General features: G+C 43.4%; 1 protein-coding gene across 2 annotated transcripts in view; it reads right to left on the bottom strand.

Moving 5' to 3' along the window:
• nek1 (NIMA-related kinase 1) overlaps window positions 1–22,567 on the bottom strand; it is a 51,947-nt gene extending 29,380 nt beyond the window's left edge. Inside the window, exons 1-24 of one of the 2 annotated variants that reach the window (XM_080430217.1) lie at window positions 22,528–22,567; window positions 21,881–22,032; window positions 21,604–21,700; window positions 21,101–21,198; window positions 19,781–19,864; window positions 19,388–19,455; window positions 19,191–19,277; window positions 18,055–18,109; window positions 16,330–16,530; window positions 15,462–15,534; window positions 14,980–15,131; window positions 14,659–14,724; window positions 13,360–13,419; window positions 12,438–12,485; window positions 11,792–11,872; window positions 9,475–9,662; window positions 8,524–8,628; window positions 7,772–7,841; window positions 4,333–4,416; window positions 3,976–4,053; window positions 3,667–3,762; window positions 2,478–2,720; window positions 2,330–2,383; window positions 1,168–1,438 (exon numbers count right to left, since the gene is read on the bottom strand). In XM_080430217.1, the coding sequence (XP_080286343.1) occupies window positions 1,168–1,438; window positions 2,330–2,383; window positions 2,478–2,720; window positions 3,667–3,762; window positions 3,976–4,053; window positions 4,333–4,416; window positions 7,772–7,841; window positions 8,524–8,628; window positions 9,475–9,662; window positions 11,792–11,872; window positions 12,438–12,485; window positions 13,360–13,419; window positions 14,659–14,724; window positions 14,980–15,131; window positions 15,462–15,534; window positions 16,330–16,530; window positions 18,055–18,109; window positions 19,191–19,277; window positions 19,388–19,455; window positions 19,781–19,864; window positions 21,101–21,198; window positions 21,604–21,700; window positions 21,881–21,997 (2,476 nt within the window). In that variant the 5' untranslated portion in view covers window positions 21,998–22,032; window positions 22,528–22,567. The remainder of the gene's footprint in view (window positions 1–1,167; window positions 1,439–2,329; window positions 2,384–2,477; window positions 2,721–3,666; window positions 3,763–3,975; window positions 4,054–4,332; window positions 4,417–7,771; window positions 7,842–8,523; window positions 8,629–9,474; window positions 9,663–11,791; window positions 11,873–12,437; window positions 12,486–13,359; window positions 13,420–14,658; window positions 14,725–14,979; window positions 15,132–15,461; window positions 15,535–16,329; window positions 16,531–18,054; window positions 18,110–19,190; window positions 19,278–19,387; window positions 19,456–19,780; window positions 19,865–21,100; window positions 21,199–21,603; window positions 21,701–21,880; window positions 22,033–22,527) is intronic. The other variant, XM_080430218.1, reaches the window with a different exon arrangement.
• Between the last annotated feature and the right edge of the window lie 1,818 nt (window positions 22,568–24,385).

Here is a 24,385-nt window from a genome sequence, read left to right as displayed (position 1 = left end):
CTCTCATTGAGGTCCGAACGGCAGGATCGGAGTCCTCTCGCCGCCCCTGGTGTCTCCATTTCCTTGTGACTTTTGGCATGTTGCCCCTACAGTCCCCTACAGTAAGTCTTGAATCCGGCTCTCCGGTGGAAGGACCATTGTAATACTTATAATCGGCTGATTGTTTAGAACCGGGCTCAAGAGCCACTGAGAGGCCTAGCTGGTTTGTACGGCCAGCCAGTTGTCCTGGTACTCTGTGTAGGGTCAATATGTTCCTCGAGCGTCGCTGATTACACTGGATTGCCTGATGAGCTATTCCTGATTGGGTCTATGTTGCTCACTCTGGAAGGGTTAGGACTGGGTCTAATTCCGATGATGAGACTAGATCAACCCTGACATACGGCTCGTTTTATAACACTGAGGGTGGCTCCTGACATCACGGCGGTGATGTCAGGTGGTGTCAGGCATTCCCACATATGGAGCTGGCTATGTCTGTCATGCCCAAACCGGGGACTATGATGTCAGATGTCAGTTATCTCCGTATATGGGGTTTCTAGAAGGAGTGTTCTGATGTCAGAGCTAGGTATGTTTTAGGAATCTCCTTTCCTAGCTATTCTATACTGTCAGACTTTGTCTCCATTTATGGGGATAGGCGAGTATGCCCCGAATGTTCGTAACAGTTATTCTCCATAGAGAAATTACTTCCGCAAACCTGGGGATGAACGAGTGACGTCAGGACTTCGGTGCTCTATAAACAATTGTGATTCGGCTTGACAGATGTTGGAACATTATCAACAAGAACATTACATTTAGTCATTGTACGCAAGCAATATAGATTATATTATACTGCTGTTCATTTTGAATAGTTTAAAGCAGGGGTCAACTACATTTTAGCATCAGGCCACTGAAATTGACCAAAATGTACACTGTGGGCAATTCATTTATTTAATGCCAATAATATTATCACAAAATAACCTTTCTTTCTTTTCGATCCTATGCTTTCATAGCATTCAGAGTATCTGAACTTAGGGCAACAATTGACACTGAAAACATAAAAACAACAACACTAAATTGAATAAAAGAATCATATTTCCAATGAAACTTTTCCAGGACATATCATAGGTCTTCTATGTCATGCGTAATATGACAATACGTTCGTATCACGATGAGAATAACACAAGAACCAACCCGAGGCGATGCACGACACAGAACCAGCGATGATGCTGGAGTCCTCTAAGGTCTGCTGGGCCACCGTGAGGACTGGGGCTCCGGCGGCGGCGGGCTCCCATTTCTTCCTGTCTCCTCCTCCGGACGCCGGACGCTCCTCTGTGACGGGGTGCTTCTGCTGGGCGGCGGCGGGGGGTGGTGCAGCTTCCTCCGGGGGCCGGACCGGTCCCTCCTCCTCCGCCGGGCTCTGTGCTTTCAGGTTCTGGTTCAGTCGGCGTAGAATCTCTCTCTTCTGTGACGGTACATATAACATAAAACATATCAGTACCGTTAGATCATACCAAGTAGGCTTGCACAAACAAGCAACAATACAAGATATAATTAAAGTATAGCATTAAAATTTTAATTTAATTAAAAAGTTCATACAACTAGATTTATGCGTCTCTCGGGATCCACATGGGAACGGCATGGCTCCAATGTGGATTGGGGACTTCATGTGAACATTTGATTTGATTTGATTTGATTTATTTGCACAACATTTTTGTATACATTTACAGGACATGTTAGTTATTTCCGAGGGAAACATTATGTGATAGTTGTTGTGCCGGTGAGGTAAGAAACCCTGGGGGGCTTATGTGAGAACCTCACCGTTTACATTACATATAATAAGAGTTATTTAATATTAAAAACAAAGACAAACAGAAAAAAACAAAAACAAAAACAAAATATAAAAAGTATATACATATACCTATGATAAAGGGTATAGGACATCGTGCCGGTGACATCAGTCATGTATGATATCATGTATGACTCCATATCTGAGCAAGGTTTCAGCACAATCAGAGTCAAACCTAAGTCTAAACCTTTTAAACATTTAAAAGTATAAAACACGTGAAATAAAATGTATACTTCTGTCGCCAACCTGTAAAGTTTGGTGCTGCTCAGTCCAGCGGTTTACGACAATGGCTCTGGACAGACAGACAGACAGACAGACGGACACATACACACAGACCCTATCATAGACCAGTCATGCGACGGTGTCACTCGCCGAAAATACCAGAGCTACGAGCTCACTGTCAGCGCGTCGCATTTGCGACGCGCTGTGAGCTTATAGATCTGATATTTTCGGCGCCGCAGCTTAAAAGCGACCACAGCCGATTAACCATCTACCGACCCAACTAACCTGGATCACTGCGGCTGCCTCTGGCTTCGGCGGGTCTTCTTTAACGGGGGAATTCTGCGGAAACAAAATGACGTCAGAACATCGATATGTCGGATCGACGCCACACTGCTCTATGCCATGAGACCGTGTTAAGAGTTAAACTACTGACCGCGCCCACGCCCTTGAGGGCTGCCGTCATGGATAAGGCTGGGGTGGAGGGTTTAGCTGCAGGCAGGGCGAGGGCTTTAACAACAGGCTCTGGCTGAGGGGGTCCGGGCTGAGGGAGTCCGGGCTGAGGGGGTCCGGGCTGAGGGAGTCCGGGCTGAGGGAGTCCGGGCTGCGGGGGTCCGAGCGACGTCTCAGAGGCAGAGGACGCCGCCGCTACGCCGACCTTCAGCCCCCGAGCTGCAAGCTGTCACAACACACACACACACACACCAGTGACAAACCAATGAAGGTTACATACAGGATTGGACCATGTCAACAGATTAAAGGTGCAGTAAGTCAGTAAAGTGATATTTGTTTTTTAAAATAAGTGTTAATTAGCTCTATCCATCGGCATCACGGTCTCAGTAGACCATGGAGTTCTTGTGCCTGGAGGTTTCAACCAGTGGCGTCCCCAGGAATTACATTTAGTGCAGACAAGATTTTCTTTTTGCATACTTACTTTAATGAATAATACATTATTTGAACTAATCTGTATGGTAGAGTATGTTAATAGAATATAATATAGGGTAGCACTAGCACACGTACACGTACTGGTTGACAATGTGAAGTTATTTGAATAACTTCAGACGGCGCACCGGATTGGACAGTACTGTAGTTTGTACATCGTTGCAATTACAGTAGAGGGATAGGGTTGTCACGGTTACAAATTTAAGTTGGCGATGAATTGTCATACTAATAATTGCGATTAACAATTTAATTGTGTTTTTGGCGTTGAACATTGAAACATTTACATATAATATAATTTTTATTTCTGTTTGGTTTTGTTTTGTTTTTAGAGTTCATAATCACAAATTGCACAGGACAGATATGACAAATAACTTTTTAAATAGCAAAAATAGCTGATCTACAAACTTGCTGTAAGCTTGCAGATCTGCTATTTTGGGGAAATGTTTGAAAATATATGACAATTTTTCAACATGGAGACGATTATGACGATTAAATAATTGCGATTATGTCAAATAACTGCGATTAGGTGATTATGTAATAATTGTGACAGGCCTAGAGAGGAAGACAACGTACACAGGACTTAAGGATTGTCGCTGTGAGAGTTAAATGAACACTTAGGATTTCACAGTGTATGCAAAGACATAGAAGAAGAAAACAGCAGATGAAAGGATGGGAGAACTTACATGGTCCTCCCAAAGTCGCTTGTCTCTCTCATGAAGTTCTCTCCTCTTCTTCTCCAGCTGCTCCTTCAGCACGGCAGCACGGGCGTTAGCTTGGGCCTGGTAGACAGACAGACAGACAGACAGACAGACAGACAGACAGTATTTTAAACTGTAAGGATTTAGAAGACATTTGTAGAATCCCCAGAACAATAAGATTTGAGTTACAAATGTTCACTTTAAAAAAAAATATATATATTCAAAGATTTGCAAACATTTTCACGATTTTTCTAACATTTCAAAGGCAGCCAATCACAGACTGTTAAGACTCACTTTTAGAAGCTCAATCTTTTTTCTCCTGAGTTCTGCCTCCTCACTGGACTCCTGACTGTCAGAGCCGTCACTGTCATACTGAAACACAACAGACTGTCAGAGCCGTCACTGTCATACTGAAACACAACAGACTTGTCAGAGCCGTCACTGTCATACTGGAACACAACAGACTGTCAGAGCCGTCACTGTCATACTGAAACACACTGTCATACTGAAACACACTGTCATACTGAAACACACTGTCATACTGGAACACAACAGCAGCCACAGAGGACAGTGTCACGGAGCACAGTAAAACACAAAGGGGGACGACGACGACTAAATATCACTAAGAGAAACACGGCGGGTTGACCGTACCTTCTCTCCTCTTAGCCGAGCTTTGATCTCCTGACGTTCGTTGAAGTTCTGCAGTCGGATCTGTCTCAGCCTCGCTAAGTACTCCTGGAGAAGAATAAAAAGATGACGTGTCTTACATGGCCGTAAATAAAGACACAATTGTTTTGTTTTTTTCCCACCCAATTTAGTGGTTATGCCAGTTCCGGCTTCCCTGTGTGTTCTAGTGCCTTGTCACTGCTGACTCCTACAGTTGGTCCTATAGGGGGAGCACAGACAACCACGTCTCCTGGGTTACGAGTGACAACAAGGCCACTTACTTTTCACCGGACAGTGCCGAGTTTCACCAGGAGGACGTAACGCATGTAGAGGAACATGCTATATTCCTCCTAGTTCCACGCCCCACTGAACAAAGATGCCCTGACCTGATGTAGGAGTCTTTAGTGATGTAACAGAGATCACCCTCCCTAAACACGGCCAATATGCACAGCAGCCATATTGGGGAAAAAATGGGCCCCTTTCTTACTTCCTTAACAGGTCTTAAGAATGATGCTAACACATTTTGGGCGGGAACCCCTATTTGTAACTATACCTTTCAAGACGGGAACCCCTTTTGGGGTTCCTGTTGCTATGTGCAGTATATAGCAACATCTTTTTTTTTTAATACATATTTGAAGTTTTTCCGAAAATTTAGGTCAGGATTTAGAAGGCGTTTTTAGAATCGGCCTGTGCATAGAGCCTATTGTGTTTGTTGGACTGTCCGTCCAAGCCGGATGCAACGTGGAGGATTCAAATCCCTAGTCTCCATGGTGATGGGCAGGAACTTTACCTCTGTCCCGCCCAACCACCTCAGAGACACACACACTGACAAAACAATAAATACAGGTCACACTTATACAGGTTAAGGCAGGTTTTGCATACGTACATGAACTGATATAGTCATATGTGTACATACTGTAAGCAGGGATAAATTAAACATATCATAATGTGTACATACTGTACGCAGGGATAAATAAAACATATCATATGTGTACATACATACGGTAAGCAGGGATAAATAAAACATAATAATGATACAAGGGATCAGCCTTTCAGCCAGAGTGAGGACAGCAATTAACAGTGCAATAAAAAAAACACATTTCTTGTTTTCTTACAAACGAAAAAAGTTAAACCAACTTAAAAACCACAGAGCCAGTGAGGTTATTTGAGGTCACAGCAATAATGTACATTACAACAATCATAACATGAACAATGAGAATATATGCAGTGGAAAAAAAATATTGCCATTACATGGATGCCAAATCAATAAAGAACCAGTGATATGCGCACTCACACACACACATACACACGCACGCACACACACACACGCACACGGGGTGGGGGAAACAACACGATCCACCTTAAGATAAGATCACGTATCTTTTTGTCATGATCTGTAATCTGTATCCATTATTGATACCAAGAATTTAGATTTTGACACATGACATTCTGACTAAGCTCAACAGACACCACAAAATAATCTGATGAAGTGTCAAAGAAGCCACTTCAATTTACGTTGATCAAGGCAAACAAGTTTAAGTCAAACAAGTTTAAATGTTTAATTTCTTGTTCGAAATGCACTTGGAAAGAAAATAAAGTGAAATGTATTGATTAAAGTATTTTTTATATGTATGCAACTTTATAGGATTCAAAGAAAAAACGCGATGACTTGCGGAATCGGAACATATCAATGAATCGTGATCTTATAGAATTATGGCCCAAGAATCATGATAAAAATAGAATCGTGAGGTACCACTACCTGGTGATTCCCACCCCAACACACACACACACACACACACACACACACACACACACACATAAACATGCATCACGCCGTGCGGGTATTCGGCCATGGTGTCAGCCGGGTGGTATTACGGGAGTGTCTGGGCTGAGCTGAGCGCTGCACACACACACACACACACACACATGAAGGAGTGTCTGGGCTGAGCGCTGCACACACACACACACATGAAGGAGTGTTTGGGCTGAGCGCTGCACACACACACACATGGAGGAGTGTCTGAGCTGAGCGCTGCACACACACACACACATGAAGGAGGACAAGGCAGGCGGGTGGCGTGGTGTGAGTGGATCAGGTGGATTGTGACGCAGGACAACAGAGACCTGAGCTCCTACCTCCTCCTCTGGGTTCACCCTGGGCCTCCTGTATCCCGCCCGGCTTCCATAGACGGCCGCCAGGTTTTGCCGGGCCCCCTGTTTTACCGTTCAAGTCAACCACACTTTAGAAAGATGAGGCCCACCCCCTCACACCAAACCGCCATCACGGTCAGATGATGAATCAATGAATGAATCATCTGAATGATTCATCTGAATGAATCATCTATATGAACTTTAACAATGGTTCATTAACACACAATACATCGTTTTCCTTCAAACATTGATATGTGTTATTTACTGTATACACGTGTACATTTCCTAGAAAGCAAAGTGAAAAAAATCACCCAAAATTCATTTTCGTTTTTTAAGCAATTGAAGTGTTCTCTAACATTATTGTATAGTCCCTAGAGTCTTTAGAGTCTAGAGACTATACAATAATGTTCAAAAACATTCAAAGTATTTACTTTTATTTTGGTCGATAGATTTAGATCATGGGCTTTTCACCTTAAAGTTTGAAGGTGGAGTAAGTTATATATTTCTTGTTCAAGTACCGGTAAGTGTTAAATAACTCTATATTCAGGTCAAGGTACCAATTCCAATTAAATCAGGAGAGAGAACTCATACAGGATACAAGATAAACAAGTTAAATTGGAAGTGATGAAACAAAGGAATGACCAGACAAAATTGTAATCGGAACACTACATTGAAAAGTGAAGCTGATAAATGGGTTCTCTCTCCTGATTGGATGAAATCAGTGACCCACCTGGAAATGTGTATTCTGTTTATTAATGAGCTGGAGAGACAGGAAAGAACCCTATTACTGAACAAACAAACAAACAATGTACAATCAGAAAATAGAGCTTTAACCTTTTACAAAATACTACAACAAATAATTACTTACAGCACCTTTAAATAAAAAATAGAAATGAAGAACATCTGTAGTATTCTTTGGAAAATGGTCAGTAGTAACATTTGATAACACGTTATAAAACAACTGCCCCCCCCCCCCCTTAACCACTTAAACCCCAGCATCAGTATTGTGGGGAAAGCTTTTGCTGAAAATAGCAGATCAACAAGCTCACAACGCGTTGCGTCGCGGTGTGAGCTTGTTGATCGGCTATTTTCAGCAAAAGCTTTTCCCACAACAACAGAAAACACTGCTCTGCTCAACCATAGGTTCAAGTGGTTCAAGTTTGACGAAATGGCCCATAATTTAAGGGCATGTTTTTAAAGCTTTCATCAACATGTTGGTGGAACTGAAGCTATGAGAGTGTTGTGTGTTACAGTATACAGTTACAGTACATACCAGCTGTCCCTCTGCTCGGACCTTGTTCAGCATGGCCTCCCTCTTCCTCTGTAGGAACTCCTCCACGTGCCTGAGAACAACACACTGGGGTCATGAGGACTGCTGCAAACACTACCTATACATTCAAGGAATCTGTGTGTGTGCGTGTGTGTGTACGTGTGTGTGCGCGTGTGCGCGCGCGTGCATGCGTGCGTGTGTGTGCGTGTCCAAAAAGGAGGCAAAAAGGCCGGCAAAGTATTGGGCCGTCTCTGTCAGCCGCCATATATGGCCGAGACGACCGAGTTACTTACTGTATACCCACAGACTCAGACTACTGAGTGACATGCTTATTGTATCATGAAGACATATGCCATGATTTTGTGAATGTAATCTTACTGCACCTATAATAGTGTGCCTGTATGTTTCTCCTTTATGTGGACATAAATAAATGGTTAAAATGTGTGTGTGTGTGTGTGTGTGTGTGTGTGTGTGTGTGTGTGTGTGTGTGTGTGTGTGTGAAACGTTTGCATATCTCTAGAACCGTTCATCCGATTGACTTCACACCTGGCGGGCGTGTTGCTGAAGACCCAAGGAAGTGCAGTGTGGAGCGTGAAGTCAATCGTATGAGCGTCTCTCTAGAACCCTGAGAGCAGTACCCCCCGGGAACCAAGCAATCTGCCCGCCCGCAAACCGGTACGTGTTTCTAATGGGCACACTGCACTAGTAATAATAATATGATGACTTGAGTCACGTGGAGTTGTTACTTCACTGACCTGTTGGCTTGTCTGGAGACGTACTGCAGCCTCTTGACTGAGTTAGGGTGTGGTGAGCGGGCAGGACCGTTGAGCAGCACCGGGCCTGCTGCAGCAGGTACACCCCTTTAAAAACAACAACACAGCAGGTACACCCCTTAAAAACCAACAACACAGCAGGTACACCCCTTTAAAAACCAACAACACAGCAGGTACACCCCTTTAAAAACCAACAACACAGCAGGTACACCCCTTTAAAACAACAACACAGCAGGTACACCCCTTTAAAAACAACAACACAGCAGGTACACCCCTTTAAAAACAACAACACAGCAGGTACACCCCTTTAAAACAACAACACAGCAGGTACACCCCTTTAAAAACAACAACACAGCAGGTACACCCCTTTAAAAACAACACCACAGCAGGTACACCCCTTTAAAACAACAACACAGCAGGTACACCCCTTTAAAACAACAACACAGCAGGTACACCCCTTTAAAACAACAACACAGCAGGTACACCCCTTTAAAACAACAACACAGCAGGTACACCCCTTTAAACCAACAACACAGGAGTAGAGGTCATGACGTGCCTATTTCTGCCACAGATATACGTACAAAATGAGCGGTCAATAATATGACCAGAAACACATGTATACTAGTGGCCTCCTAACGTGCCATAGTGTCAATGCCAATGTGCTACACATTTTAAAACAATAGTATTTCTGCATTAATTAAATCATTGTCCTAATTATTCTGAAGAAAACATGGGGCGTGGCAAGTCAGCCACCTTATATTGTGTGGACAGGCATCAATGCAGAAAGTCTATAGTCTAATTATATTTTTTTCCCTGCTTATAATGATATGTACAAAATGGGGACGCCCAGTGCACGTAAAAGATAAATTTGGCAGAGGTTTGGGTTGTTTAGTCATTTATTTTGCTTTAAGAAGGCAGAGGCCCTGAACCTACCGAACAGGACTCCTGCCCCCTGCTGGTGATCGATCTCTGCTGACGTCTTTGGGCTGCAGCATGGCCATCTGGTCCAGAGCAGCATGGCAGTGTTCATACAGGCCCTTGCCAGGGGCTGAGATGGGGGCTGCAAGGGCGGTAGGACCCTGAGCTGGCCCTGCCGCTCTCAGACGTCCCCCGCCAAAACACTAGTACAGCAGAACAGAGGAAAGACAACCTGGATTAGGGCTGCAAATCTCACTTATTGTCTTAGCCATTATTCTATTGATTACTTTTTCGATAAATCACATAAACAAGAAGCGCTTTTAATAAATAATGTTTTACACTTTTAGATATGTCAACGAATCAATAAACCACTTAAGCACTACAGTATGTGATACTTTGTCGCACAACGATGTGCAAAAATAGCTGATCTAAAAGCTCACAATGCATTGCGGTGAGAAGCATTGTGAGCTAGAGAGATATTTTCAGGCTATATAGACATGTACAAAATAGGGATAGATTAGTAATAATAAATATGATATTAAATTGATTGATTGATTGAACACTTTATTAGTCAGAAATGTAAACAACACGTGGTACAGTCAGACATTAAAGCTAAAATTATAACACAAAAAAGTCCTATGTATTCATTCAATTAATCAACATAACATAAACAATTGACACAATAATACATGTCATTAACAATTACAAAACACTATATGTACAAAGAAGACAAAGGGAAAACGGCGGCAGTGAATGACACCTCCTTTCAGTGGGAATTTACATTTACCTCCCCTTTTGCTGTTCTTTCAGGCCAATTTTGAAAGAAACCAGTGTTATACATCCTTTAATGGATGGCATTCTACATTGTAGTGGCAGAGCAGTAGAATGAGAACTTTCCCATGTTTGTTCTAAATCTGTCTGGTACCAGATCATGGTCTCTCCCTATAGTGTTGTGGGTGTCACTCACTTTGGAGAAGTAGTTAAGACAGGTATGAGGGTGTTGCGGGCATAAACAATTAACCGAATAAGACCTGAGGCGATTCTTAATTTTTTTTTCTAAATCCTAACAGTTTTTTGAAAAAAATCAAAACAATTCTTTTTCAAGATTTTTCAAAAATAGCAGATCTACAAGCTCATAGCGCGGCACTCAGTGCCGCGCTATGAGCTTGTAGATCTGCTATTTTTGAATAGCCAAAGAAATCTTAAGTGACACAGATGCGTTCCAGGTCTCAATGGGTTAATTTGATTAGTTCAATTAACAGTTGCACCCCTAAACTGGATTGTGTTGACAGACACAATAATTGTGTTGATTTGATTACATGCAGAATATGTAAATCTATACATTCTAGGAATGAGAAAACCGTCAAATATCTGTCTGCCTGTCCTTCACATACTGTATCTAGAGAACCATTCATCTGAATGACTTCACACTTGGTGAAGGTACTTCTGAGGACACGATGAAGTGCAGCGTTGAGTGTGATGAGCAGTTCTCCAGAAACGTCCCGCTCCGAACAGTCATGCAATTCCGTACGGCGGCCATGCATTAGTGGCATTTAAATGCCATATTCTGAAGGTACTTCTGGTCCCCGAGTTATGACATTTAAATGCCATCTTCTGATAAAACTAGGTCTCTGCCAGGTCAGGTAGGTTATTGTGGGCCAGCAATGTTCGGAATTCGCCAATCAGGATGGAATATGAAGAATCTGACGGATCCGTCTTGATGACTTGACTATAGATATAATGTGTACCAATTTGCATTTGTTTTATTTTATTTTTAAATCAGCCCCCTGGTGGCGCTATAATAGGGCAATATTAAAAGGGTTTGTTCCTCAATGTAGTGGGAAGGTGCGTGCAAAGTTTCACCGCAATCGGACACTGCGTTCATGATTGTGTACGGACACAATCATGACGGGCCACTCCTGCAAACTTTAGATGTCAATCTTAGCCAATCATGGAATATGAAAAATCAAACAGATCCGTCTTGATCACATGACTATAGAGATACTGTGTATTTGCGTGATGTTTGGACAAAATCTGTAGGAGTACTGTCAAAAAATGTGTTTTGCACGTAGCGGCCTCCTGGTGGCACTACGTATAACAGGCCCATTTGAAAAATGTGGGGCAGAGGTTCTGCTCTGGCCTCCAGGGAGTGTGTGTGCAGACTGTGTGCACTCAAGCCAACGGTTCCAGAGATTAGCTATTCACAGACAGACAGACAGACAGACAGACACACACACACACACGGAAGGCCGGACGGACAGGGTGCAAAACATAGTCTCCGCCATGCCTTCGGCCTGGCGGAGACGATGAGAAAGCATGCGGCCTCCAGTACCTTCCTCTCTGGACTGCTGCCTCCACTAGAACTCAGGACGTGCTTCCAACCCTGCTCTCGTGCTTGGTTTATACGATTTATCTGGAGGTCAGAGTTCACGGGTTGACATCACGTCAGTGTTAAGACAGACACAGTGGATCAGGGCCCACAGTGTTAAGACAGACACAGTGGTTCAGGGCCCACAGTGGTTCAGGGCCCAGTGTTAAGACAGCCACAGTGGTTCAGGGCCCACAGTGGTTCAGGGCCCAGTGTTAAGACAGCCACAGTGGTTCAGGGCCCAGTGTTAAGACAGACACAGTGGTTCAGGGCCCAGTGTTAAGACAGACACAGTGGTTCAGGGCCCAGTGTTAAGACAGACACAGTGGTTCAGGGCCCACAGTGTTAAGACAGACACAGTGGTTCAGGGCCCAGTGTTAAGACAGCCACAGTGGTTCAAGGCCCACTTGAAGTGAAGATCTCAAAAGGCATTTGCGGGCCACCCATCTGACCACTTAACACGGTTGCTGTGTTAAGTGGTCAGATGGGGGGGCCGCATGCACTTTCAGAGTCGGCCCACAGGTTGGTAGTGGCTGCACAACCGACCACTTCAATAACACATACAGGAAGAAAGCAGGTTGACCTCATGCTGCTTATAGTCACTACTCACCTTCTCCTTTTCATATCTCTTCATTTGAACTGCTTTCAACAGGACCATCTGAGGGAAAGACAAGTTAAGTTAATAGTTCACCCAACAATTTAAAAAGTATAAAGACTTCTCTGTTCACAAAACACTCAAGGAGTTTGCTAAAACATTTACTGAAGCAGTGAACAGTATTGTAAATGACATAAAGCCACGACCATAAAGTTTGTGCATCATAAACATAATCCAATATTTGCACTGTGAGTTGTTACAGACCCATAAGTAGATCGGGAGGTGGTTTATTGTCGGTATCAGCCGAGTAACACGTGGGAGTCTGTCCCCGTTACAATGCGCTAGACCCCTGGGAGATGGATTGCTGAGGTGGAGCGCCACACCTACCATCAGCTCCCAGTACTTACCGCACGACTTACCGCACCCAACCCGTGCTACTCATGCGCTGAGTTGGCGGTGCCCGGGATCGAACCCATGACCTTGTGGTCTGCAGGCAACAGCTCTACCGACTGAGCTACCCGGACACTAAATCTTCTATTATTATTTAGAGCGGGATGTAGCTACAGTCACTGTTTTGCAAGGTACTTTAGCTCCCTGGGTTGAGCTTCTAAGTGAGCACTTGGGGAGCAAGTGCTGCCTTAGGCGGTTTACTCAGGGAACAAAAGTACATTCTGCACTAAATAATGGTGAAACTGGTTATTGTTTTTCTTTCTTTTTCCAGAGGACTTAGATTATGCTGCATGAGGTGTATTTAGAAATGTTATGGTCACTTTCTGGAACTCTAAAAGGAACAGTCATTATTGTCTTCAGTTGATGTGGAGTTTTGTCAGCAAACTCTGAGAGTGTTCTGTGGACAAAGAACTTTGTGTAGATGACAGATTTCTTTTGGGGGGTGAACTATAAAACTAAACTAAAAACACCACATGGAGGCGCTCACCTGCTCTCGCTGCTTTCTCTCCTTCTCGATCAGCTCCAGTCTCTTCTTCCTCACGCCTTCCTGCGAACGTTGACACCAGAGAACGGCCAAAATAAAAACAGCGTGAGCGTAAGAGTGAACCCGCCTTAAAAAGGCCGGTAGGCAGGCCTGCTCTATCAGCAACAAGGAAGAGGCAGGAGAGGAGGAAATTAAGACTCTGGGTAGATTAACAGGAGGAGTTAAAAAGAAAATCAGGCAGAACGCTCCCAGTAGGGCCGGGAGCAAGAGAACTGGGGGGTTAATAAGAAGGACAGTAGAACTATCTTCAGAGCACGGTCACTCATGCACTTCATACGCGTCAGAAGCGTCAGCTTCCCCGTTCACTTCCATTTTACGGGAGCAAAGAATGGAAGCTTGGAGTTCAACGCTGGTGAACATTGACGGGCGTCAATCGATAGGAAAGAAGCGCCCTCGTTGACCCCACATCGCAGCCATTTCGCTTGTAGTTTTCTTTCAGTGAGTCGACTACTGAAACTTAAGTCGAGTGAACTACACACCAGAAAACCAGCACTGCTCACAACCCGCAAGACAAGGGAAATTGACGCGTCTGACTCGGCATGCGTTGGCTACAACACTTCTGACGCAGACAGTGGTGTACTGTGGATTTTTTAACAGGCAGAGCGCTACGTCACGCGCACGCACACACACACAAGCGATCGCCGATTGAAATAACCTCTTTAATACGTAGTACTATTTATTAAGCCACAATATATATAAAATGTTATTCTATTTACTTGCAAAATGGGGATACTTTAGTGCCGTTTTTTATGCATTTTTTACCTTGCAGAATGCAGACGTCACCTCTGTAATTTAGTTCACGAATCCAGGCATCAGTCACTGTTCCAAACGTTCTCTTTGGACTGCTTCAGAACATCTTACAGTATGCCTACAGCTACAGTACTTAACAGGTCACACAATGGACCACTGATATGCATCCATTCCAGCCAGTGAGGGTCATTCCTATGTTAATTCACGCTGCTGACGCTTGGCAGCTTTTGTAAGCTTTGGTAAGAGGTGTGAATGGTTGTTTTTGATCGATATGCGAGGTAGACGCACTCTCACAGGTCCGCACGCGCATGTCCATGCATGTGCGGGTGCGCGTGAACTAGTGGAGCGGCTCTCCACCGCGCCCCACCTCCAGTACACCCCTAGACGCAAATGTGTGACCATGCCCTCTTGTGTGTAAAGGGGAGGGGGGGTGGGGGAAGGGGAGAGGAGGGGGGATAAGACAAGTTACGTGGGTCTCCGTCTTGGCTGTACCTCGAACTTTCTCCTCTCTTCCTCCACGTGACTCACTCTTCTCTGGGGGGCTGCTGGGAGGGGGGCCTGAGCGACATATGACACACTGGGCTTCAGAGGTTTGACATGAAGGCATGCACACACACACACACACACACACACACACACAGACACCCCGCAGATACATACTATACACACACGCCAAGGGGTGGGGGTGGGTGGGGGGGAATGGTCCGCTAGTTCAACGTAAAAGACAGCGAAGTAACACCCGTTACTGATGATAAAGAGTGAAAGTCAACCCACCCCCTGATGGTTGGGTTCAGCGAGTGTAGAGTTACTAACCGCTTTATGTTTGACGGCAGGTTTCCTCTCCGCCGGCCTCTTGCCGACGTCCGAGAGCTTCCTGGCGGCTAAAGGCACTCCATATTTGGCGGCTGGTTTGGTGAGCTTCTGGACTGGGGTGAGCGGTAGGGCACCAGGGGCGGGACGCTTGGCTGGTCACACACACAGGTCATAAATAAAACATTGCATTCAGTGACAGCAATGTGTTTGCTGTAAGTCAAGTTTTCTTCAAGTAAAAAGGACCACAGCAAATTCTGTAAGGTTTACAGACCAGGAAAATAAGTAGTACTAGTAGTAGTAGTAATAATAATAAGCTCGAAAAGCGGCGCAAAGCAACGCGTTTTGAGCTTGTAGATCTGCTACTTTTGTATTTTTTTATTTGAATGCTGACAGTCACAAGTTTTGGACATATGAGGTTTCCACCCGATAGAGACGATTTATATTTGTACATATTTCTATATCGGTAGTTTATTCTAATTTACCTGGTAACCCCTGTGCCAGACCCACTTTAGGCTGCTTGTGAAAGAATGTATGGCTGAATTCCTGAGCAATGATCTGGAACGCAAGAAAGAGCAGAGCAATGTTACAGTTGGTCAAATCAAGTCAAACTGAAGCCTACACTTTGTTGCACGCTGGTGTTACACGGCGAAAACAGCCAATCTACAAGGACACATTGCATTGTGACGCATTGTTTGCATTGTGACGCATTCTATGCTTGTAGATCTGCTATTTCCGGCACGATACGATGGAATATAACAGTACAACTTAGAGATGTGCCGATACCATTTTTCCCTTCCCGATACCCATAACTTGCGATACAGAGTACCGATCCGATACCATTGTGTCATTTAAACAAATCTAGGACAGTGGTTGTCAAAGTGGGGTGCAGGGAACACCTGGGTTCCTTGAGGGGTTTCCGAATGGACCCTTACAGGTCTGTACCTCTGAGTGTACAGATGGAAATGGTTCCATTTGTACACTGGGGGTCCTTGAAATTATGAAGGTTTCAGAACCACTGATCTAGTCTAGGAATAAATACAAAAATCCATTAATTATTGTTAATGTGCAGCTACAAGTTAGTAAAATTATAATGTAAATAGTACAGTAAGAGTATAAAACAGTCGTGCAACATCAACTGAAGCAATCAAAATATGACTGTAAATGAATTAATGAAATCTCATCATGTGATAAATTACGTGGTAGTGGAATGGACTGGCATACTCGCCGATACCAGCATTTTAGGGCAGTACCGTCATCTTTTCCGATACTGGTATATCGGAACAACTCTAGTACAAACTGTTTGCGATTGCGAGTGGTACCTGTGGTGTGAGGAACCTCTGTATTCTGTACCTGTGGTGTGAGGAACCTCTGTATTCTGCGTGAGAGGAAGGGTTTGTCCAGGATGGTGCAGACTGATGGCCTCTCCCGGGGGTTGCGTTTGAACAGCTGGCCCAGGAGGAACTGCAGGTCCTGGGAGTAGTGGTTGGACACGGGGGGGTAGGACCCTCGGATGATCTTCAGGACCAAGTTCTTCATGTTGCCGGCCTCGAACTGAGAATAAAAAAGACACACATGGTATCCTGCCATTATGTGCAGAAAGGTACAACCGAGTTAGGGATGCACCAATCTGAGTTCCCAGAAGTTTTCGCCAGCTCTCGCATACAAACGGGAGGGGCGAGGAACCGAGGGACAAATAAGATGACATTCAGTGATACCAGAGGCTGACATTTTTATCTGTTGATGTTCTGTTTGTTTCTCATTAAAAGATAGTGTGATGAAGGGCTGAAAAGACTAATAATGAGGATTTATTTGCTTCTGGCACAAAAGTGGGATTGAAAACCGGTAACGAAAAACAACAAAACTAAAAAACGCCTATAGGTCAAATAGGTATTTTAAACATCGGCGTCAGTCCAGATTTTCCCAATGGGTGCATCCCTAAACTGAATGCAACGGGGCAAGCAAGTCTAAGCTAAAGTAGATACTAGTATGAAGATTGCTTTGTAGCCACTAGCCAGCCACGCTTACATATTATTTCTCTTTTAGCTTTTATTCAGTAGGTGATGTCTTTTAGTTTTATCTAGTGAGGTATTGTGGTTTTTATTTTATGTATTGACCTGCAAGTCCAAGGTGCCTGGGCTTAAAGGGATATTTCACTTTCAAATAAAATAAACATTAAAAGTAAATATTTTAAAAAAAATGAAAAAAAGTTATGGCAAAATCACGGCCCCCTCACACATTAGTAGGACACTCTAATGCGTGAGGGGGCCGTGATTTTTCCATTACTTTTTTCATTTATTTTTTATATATTTTTTAAATGTTTATTTTATTTGAAAGTGAAATATCCCTTTAAGTGGTTCACCCCTCTAAGTTTTTGTATTTTAGTTTTTTTAGGTGCGATGAAATCTTTCTGATTCTGATCTGAAGCTGTCCCAGGATAATAAGACAAAGCCTGCCTCTAGCATGCATGTCACTGTATAAGCACTGTTTTTTTCCTTCTGCATAAAATCCTGGCTCTCAACAGTAGCACAGAATCTCTCTACGGTCATGCTCTGAAAATCCTGGGTGAACGATATGGAACAGATATGGTTCAGTAGCATTCCTGCCATATTCTTAAGAAGTATAATCCTTTAATCTTTGAAAAGTGACCAAATTTGCAAGAATTTAAAATGTAGCCCTTGATTGTGGTCTATTCTTTTTTTATTTACATTTTATGATAGGCTTATGGGTAGAAAACCCCATCTAAGGATGGATATTGAAAATCAGCATACTAAGCAATATCGTGATATAATGCATCAGGCAATTGTTTCTCTATGGGTTTGTGTCTACGGTATCTCTTTGCAAATAACCATAACTAACTGTTATTTTGCGCCTAATAAGATTAACTCCTCTTGGCTACTGGGAAAGATGTAATTAGTCATGTCTGAAACACACACATGATTTGCCGTGCATTCTAAATGGATCACATCAGCAGTGCTAACATCACTCAGCACTTGAAATGAGTGATTTAATGTTATGAAGGGAGGAGGCATCGAACCGTGCGTTCATTAGTAAACCCACTGACATACAGATACTTACTGCATGCTTAAGGGTACACATTTCATACAGGACACACCCCAACGCCCACACGTCACTGGGAAAGGAAACAGGGGAGAGTGAAGGGAGAGAGAGAAAGCGTACAATACAAAACAGACAGAGGGGTACATTCTGGTTAGGTTTACATCCACACACATTGGCATACAAGGTAATTGGAGGGGCCCTGTCTTTTACCTTTCCTATACATGGGGAAAACATGTTGATCTTCATGAACTGTAGTGTACACTGAACAGCACACAGCTGCTCTCCACAGTTCATTTAACACTTTAAGACCGAGGAACGCATCTGTGTAGCCAGTCTTAAACCATTATTTTATACTTGGGCTATTCAAAAATAGCAGATCTACAAGCTCATAGCACGGCACTAGCTTGTAGATCTGCTTTTTTGTTTTTATTGTGAACATTTTGTGCAAATCTTTTAACATATATATATATATATTTTTTTAAAAGCAAATATTTTTAACTCAAATCATTGCTTCTGGGGATTCTACAAATGTCTTCTAAATCCTAACAGTTTTTGTTTTTGAAAAAACTTATGTTACAATAATATCAGTGGTTCTTCTCAAACCTCTCAAAGGACCACCCAAAATGATATGTATTGGTCCGCGGACCCCCCTACACACCATCTTGTTCCAAGGACCCCCCAGAAACAAAGATTTGAATTACAAATGTTCACTTAAAAATATATATATATTCAAATATTTGCACACATTTTTAAGATTTTTCAAAAACAGCAGATCTACAAGCTCGTAGCGCTGCACTCGGTCCCGCACTACGAGCTTGTATATCTGCTATTTTTAAATAGGCAAAGTATAAAATAATGGTTACGGCTAAAATGACACAGATGCGTTCCCGGTCTTAATGGGTTAAGATAATGGTACTAAGGTGGATTAGATCACATACATATTTAAGTGGCTCAAGGAAAAATCGATACCAGCTTCCTGCCGGCATGTACGCCGGCTAGTTCACTCAATACATGAGAGACCTGATACCCAACAATCACCACAATGACACGACTGGCACAGCCATCACATATGACTACAGATTAAAGTGTGATTGACAAACCAGCACAAACACAAACACTGCGAGGCCGTAACCAAACAACCAGTGAGTTTGTACCTTTTGTTGTTGTACGGCTTGTTTTCACAAATCTCAGGCGACAGGTAATACGGTGTTCCTATGCATGTCCTTGCCAGCTCCACAGTGCTAAACAAAAAGGAAAAGATTAGAATGAATTGACGTTTTTATTCATTGCACATGCATTTATTGTGTTTGTGAGTGTGTGTGGTTTTTTATTATTATTATTTTTAACATACCTATTCAAGACCCTCGCAATTCCAAAGTCCCCGAGCTGTACGGTCCCATCTTTAGTCAGAAATATGTTCTGAGTGGAAAATCCAAAATTGCAGTGTGAATTTTAACCACACTAACCAACCGCGTCCCTATTTTGGTTTAGGTGAACATTTTCAACAAAGATCAAGGCCTATATGCTTAATTTATAGACCATCGTACAACAACAAAATATGATCTACAAGTTCACAGTGCGTTGCATCGTGAGTTCGTGATGTTGAGAGCTTGTAGATCATCTATTTTCACAGTGTGTCACCGTCGTAAAACTAAGTACAATTCAGGCATAAGTGGTTAAATGTCTATATTTATCCTTTATTTAGCATTCAGGCAGGGGAGAGGCAACACAGTAACACATGTACCTGTGACTTGATGTCCCTGTGGAGGATCTTCCGGTCGTGAACGTGCTTCAACGCCAGACAAATCTGCACCAACCAATCCATGATCTGAAAACAAAAACAAAAGGCGAGAGTAGAGCCACAACAAACATTGGTATTAAGTTCCTCTTGTTTTTCTCCATTATACTTGTGGTCGCCAGGCCAGCCACAGAGCTAGAGCGGAAACATAAGACGGGTCCAAAAATAGCCCAAGGAGGAGAAGGGTACCCGGCCCGCCCGGGGCGAAGATGCCCTATGGACTTTATCTGTGTTATAATCCAGTTTCCAGGTTCAATATGATGTCTGCATGTGACATAATCTGAGTCTGTCATCTCACAGTGGCTTGTACGGTAGTACTCTCCCGAAGGGACCGCCTGCTGCTACAGTGGCTTGTAGACCGTGAATGCATCTGTGTATTTGGTTATTAAAAAATAACAGACATACAAGCTCATAGCATGGTACGAGTGCCGCGCTATGAGCTTGTAGATTTGCTATTGTCTTGGAAAATCTAATTCTACAATTATTCTACAAATGTCTTCTAAATCAGTTTTCAAACAGTTTTTTTGAAAAAAAAAATATGTTACTATAATATCAGTGGTTCTCAAACTTCTTCATGTCCACCCCAAAATGTATTTGGCCGTGGACCCCCATCTCAAAATATTTAGGTCCAGCCCAGGGACCCCCAGAAGCAAAGATTTGAGTTACAAATATTCGCTTTGAAAATGTATATATTCGAAGATTTGCACACATTTTCACAATAAAAAAAAAAATAGCAGATCTACAAGTTCATAGCTCGGTGCCGTGTGGCGTGCTATGAGCTTGAATATCTGCTATTTCTGAATAGCCAAAGAAATCAAAAAATCACACCCAGTGTGAAGTGAGCGGTGTTATTTAGAAACAACAGTGGTCATCACAGTGATGGAAGCTCACTTTAAAAAATAATGATTTTTTGAAGTGCGTGGTGCTATTTATAGGTTATTATTTCATAATGCGTCTCGCTAGCCAATCAAAGCAAAGGGTCTGAATAGAGTCAGCCAATCACGGTACGGCGAAAAGGGTGTGAATAGAGTCAGCCAATCACAGTACAGGGAAAGACGAATTCCCAACCCCACTTATAGGAGCGGCTACACCGCTCAAAAATGACACGGATGCGTTCCCGGTCTTAAAGGGTGCCTCTAGTACAGTAGGTGCCTGATGGGACTGACTGACTCAATGGAGACTTGTTCAGCAGTAGGTCACTGTACAGGACTCTCTGTCTGCTGCTATGGAGGCTTGTGCAGTAGTAAGCGGGATCAAGTGGCTTACTTGCTCCTCCGGAAAAAGGACTCCTCTCTGAGAGTTGATCTTCTTGTAGAGGTCTCCGCCTTCACAGTAGTCCATCACAATAAACAGACATCCCACCTCTGAAAGAAAACAAAGAAAAGTACACGACGAAGCATAGGTTACACCTCAAGCCTAGTCATTTATACTACGTAGTAGTATGATGGGTGTCACTTGACAAAAAATGAAGTGATCTACAGCAAGCTAAACAACAGATCGAAGGTTCAGATTTGAGCTGCCGTATCCCAGACCCTCACTAGCATCTGGTCATTCTATCTGCCCTGGCTGGCAGAGGGTGCAGCTGGATCGAATAAAGACAGAAAAGATGCGATTAGCTCATCCTCCCAAATGCGATTAATGATCCGCACGCTTCCTCTCCGTTCCCCACTGGGCTCTGTGCCGTTCCCCTGGTCGCCAGGTTAATGGCTGAGGTTATATTTAATTTCTCAGCTCGCAGTAATGCCTCAGATCTGGATGCGCCAATTTACCTTCAAAAGACTCCTTGTACTGGACGATGTTGGGATGGCTCATGTTGGCCAGGACGGCGACCTCCTTCCGAGACTCCTGTCTCTCTTTATTCGACATCTGTCAGAAATAACAGAGTGATGAATGAAGTGATCGATGGAGTGATAGAGAGATAGAAAGTGATAGAGACTAAGAAAGTGATCGAAAATGTGAGAAAGCAAGACAACAAGTGTGATACAAGCGGGTGAAACATGAACAATTAATTGGAGAGCAGTATTAATAATACCCCCATGGGCTCACCCTGGAGATGCCGATCTCCTTGATGACATACGGGTGTCCATCCACCTTGGACTTGACCAGGATGGCCTTTCCGAAAGACCCTTCCCCGATCTTCTTCACCTTCTCATACTTCTCCATGTTAGAGGAACTGCTGGTTCTTCTGCATCTTGGGTCTGAGATCAAAGAACATATATAGCAACAACGGGGGAAAAAAATAAAACAAAGAGGGATCAGCGTTGAGGCACTGCATTATGTATGAGGGCTTTGCCCTCAATGCTATGGTGGGATTATATGGTCGAATTCAAATGCACACATCATCTGACTGACACTAGTAATACCACACACACATGGAGAAGACATGTTTTTTGTTCCATGTGAAGCTGGCAACATATCAACAGATCAACACAGAGTGAGTCAACATGTTTACATCTCAATCAAGCTTTGGCTGTCACTGTCAAGACAGAAGATGGTGTTGGATCTTCTTGACTGGCCAGTGAGTGATGCTCTCTAAAACAACACACAGTACAGCCTTCACCTACTACTACTAACCTACTACAAAGAGATCAGAGATCTTGAAGATCAGCTCTTGTCGGCAAAGCGACACATCGTGGTACTATCTATGGCTTATGAATGGAGCTTTGAGACATGGTATTTTAGGCGACACTTACCATCAGACAGTGTGTCTGCTCGGCGCTGTGCTGCTGCTGCTGCTGCTTGCTAGTGATGCATGAATGGATGCTGGATGATCCTCCCTGCGCTCTCTACCGAACTACACACCCAGCGGCCCTTCTCATTGGACGCCCTCTGCCGCTGATTGGTTCTCAGAGCCGTCCGTCGCGCGGGACCCCGCCCCTTTTACGGACGGTTGCTGTGAAACGTCTTCCTTAGCAACCAACATAACAGTAACAACACAAGGCTCTGGTCTAGACTGTGAGGACAAGACCACTAGGCCAGTGGGTCTCAAACTTTTTCATGCTCAAGGACCCCCAAAATGATATGTATTTGGGCCGCGGACCCCCCATCTCAAAATATTTTGTTCCAGGGACCCCCAAAGAAGCAAAGATTTGAGTTACAAATGTTTGCTTTAAAAATATATATATATTCAAAGGTTTGCAAAAAAAGATTTTTCAAAAATAGCAGATCTACAAGCTCATAGCGCTGCACTCGGTGCCGCTATGAGCTTGTAGATCTGCTATTTTTTAATAGCCAAGGTTAAAGTGGTTAAAATTATTGTGACGCTATATTAACACATTTTGCTGGGGACCCCCTGGAAGGACCCCTGGGGGTCCCCAGACCCCACTTTGAGAATCAATGGACTAAGCTACATTGTTAATTGAGAATGTTTGTGGATAAAGCTTCAGTTTAGAGATAAAGCACATTGCAAGCAGCCGATTTGAATGGCTGATCATGTGAGTTTTGTGTTCAAACATAGAAGGCTTTTCATTGTTAAATCATTTAAATCCAGTGAAGTAACTGTACATTTACTCAAGTATTGTACTTGTACTTTACTGTCTTGAGTACTTCCCATTTTCATTACTTTTACTTCTACTCATCTCAAATATTATACTTTTTACTCCACCACAATTATTTGAAAACTTTAGTCACTAGTTACTTAGTAGATCTTGATTATTAAATCATTTAAATCTTGAATTTATAAGCTCACGCATACTGTGCTGTGATTTCATTTCAGGCCAGCAGGGGGGACATGTGCCTGTTCTCTCTGCCCTGGTTTTCATCATCTGATTTGTGTTGAGGTGGAGGTCCATCCATGGAATGTGAATAGTATAGTGGTTTTATACTATACAATACTATACAATACTGCAATATAGAAATACTCTGTTACAAGTAAAAGTCTGGAATTCTAAATTTACTTGAGTAAAAGTACAAAAGGACTGGTATGTTTTCAAGTGTATAAAATGTATAAAAATCCTTTGAAATAGATCGGCTATTTACAGGTGAGTGACTGGCACCCGAGCATGGGTTCTGCAACTTTGTTGAGTTTGAGTATGCTTCAAGCAGGAACACTGCCCCCATGGAAAGATGCCACGTTTCTTGGTTTAGAATAAGGCCTGTGCAATAGGGCAAGTGAAGCTGGTGTTCCGTTACGCAGATTAGATTACGCATTATTTGGTGTCAGCCCTGGTACCATTTGCAGGCAGGTGTGTGCCAGTCACAGGTGTGTGACTGGCCAACCTGAGCATGGGTCCTGCAACTTTGACATCTGTCTTTGGTCTGTTGTGCAGAACTTGGGCCTAAGTTTGTAAATGGTACCAGGGCTGACACCAAACAATGCTGCCACTCTGCATAACGGAACACCAGAACGTGGCATCTTTCCATGGGGGCAGTGTTGCTGCTTGGAGCATACACAAACTCAACAAAGTTGCAGAACCCATGCTCAGGTGCCAGTCACACACCTGTGACTGGCACACACCTCTCAGCTGGTGTGTGCCTGCTGGCCTAGCGGTCCAGGCGCATACCACATCTCTGGTAACACATTTTTACAGTGTGTTAGCTGTGTTGCTCATT

This window comes from Gymnoscopelus braueri (assembly GCF_963280865.1).
Source record: "Gymnoscopelus braueri genome assembly, chromosome: 6".
Lineage (NCBI taxonomy): Eukaryota > Metazoa > Chordata > Actinopteri > Myctophiformes > Myctophidae > Gymnoscopelus > Gymnoscopelus braueri.
Note: the sequence above shows the minus strand (reverse complement) of the source record. Positions and strands in the feature narration are given on the sequence as shown.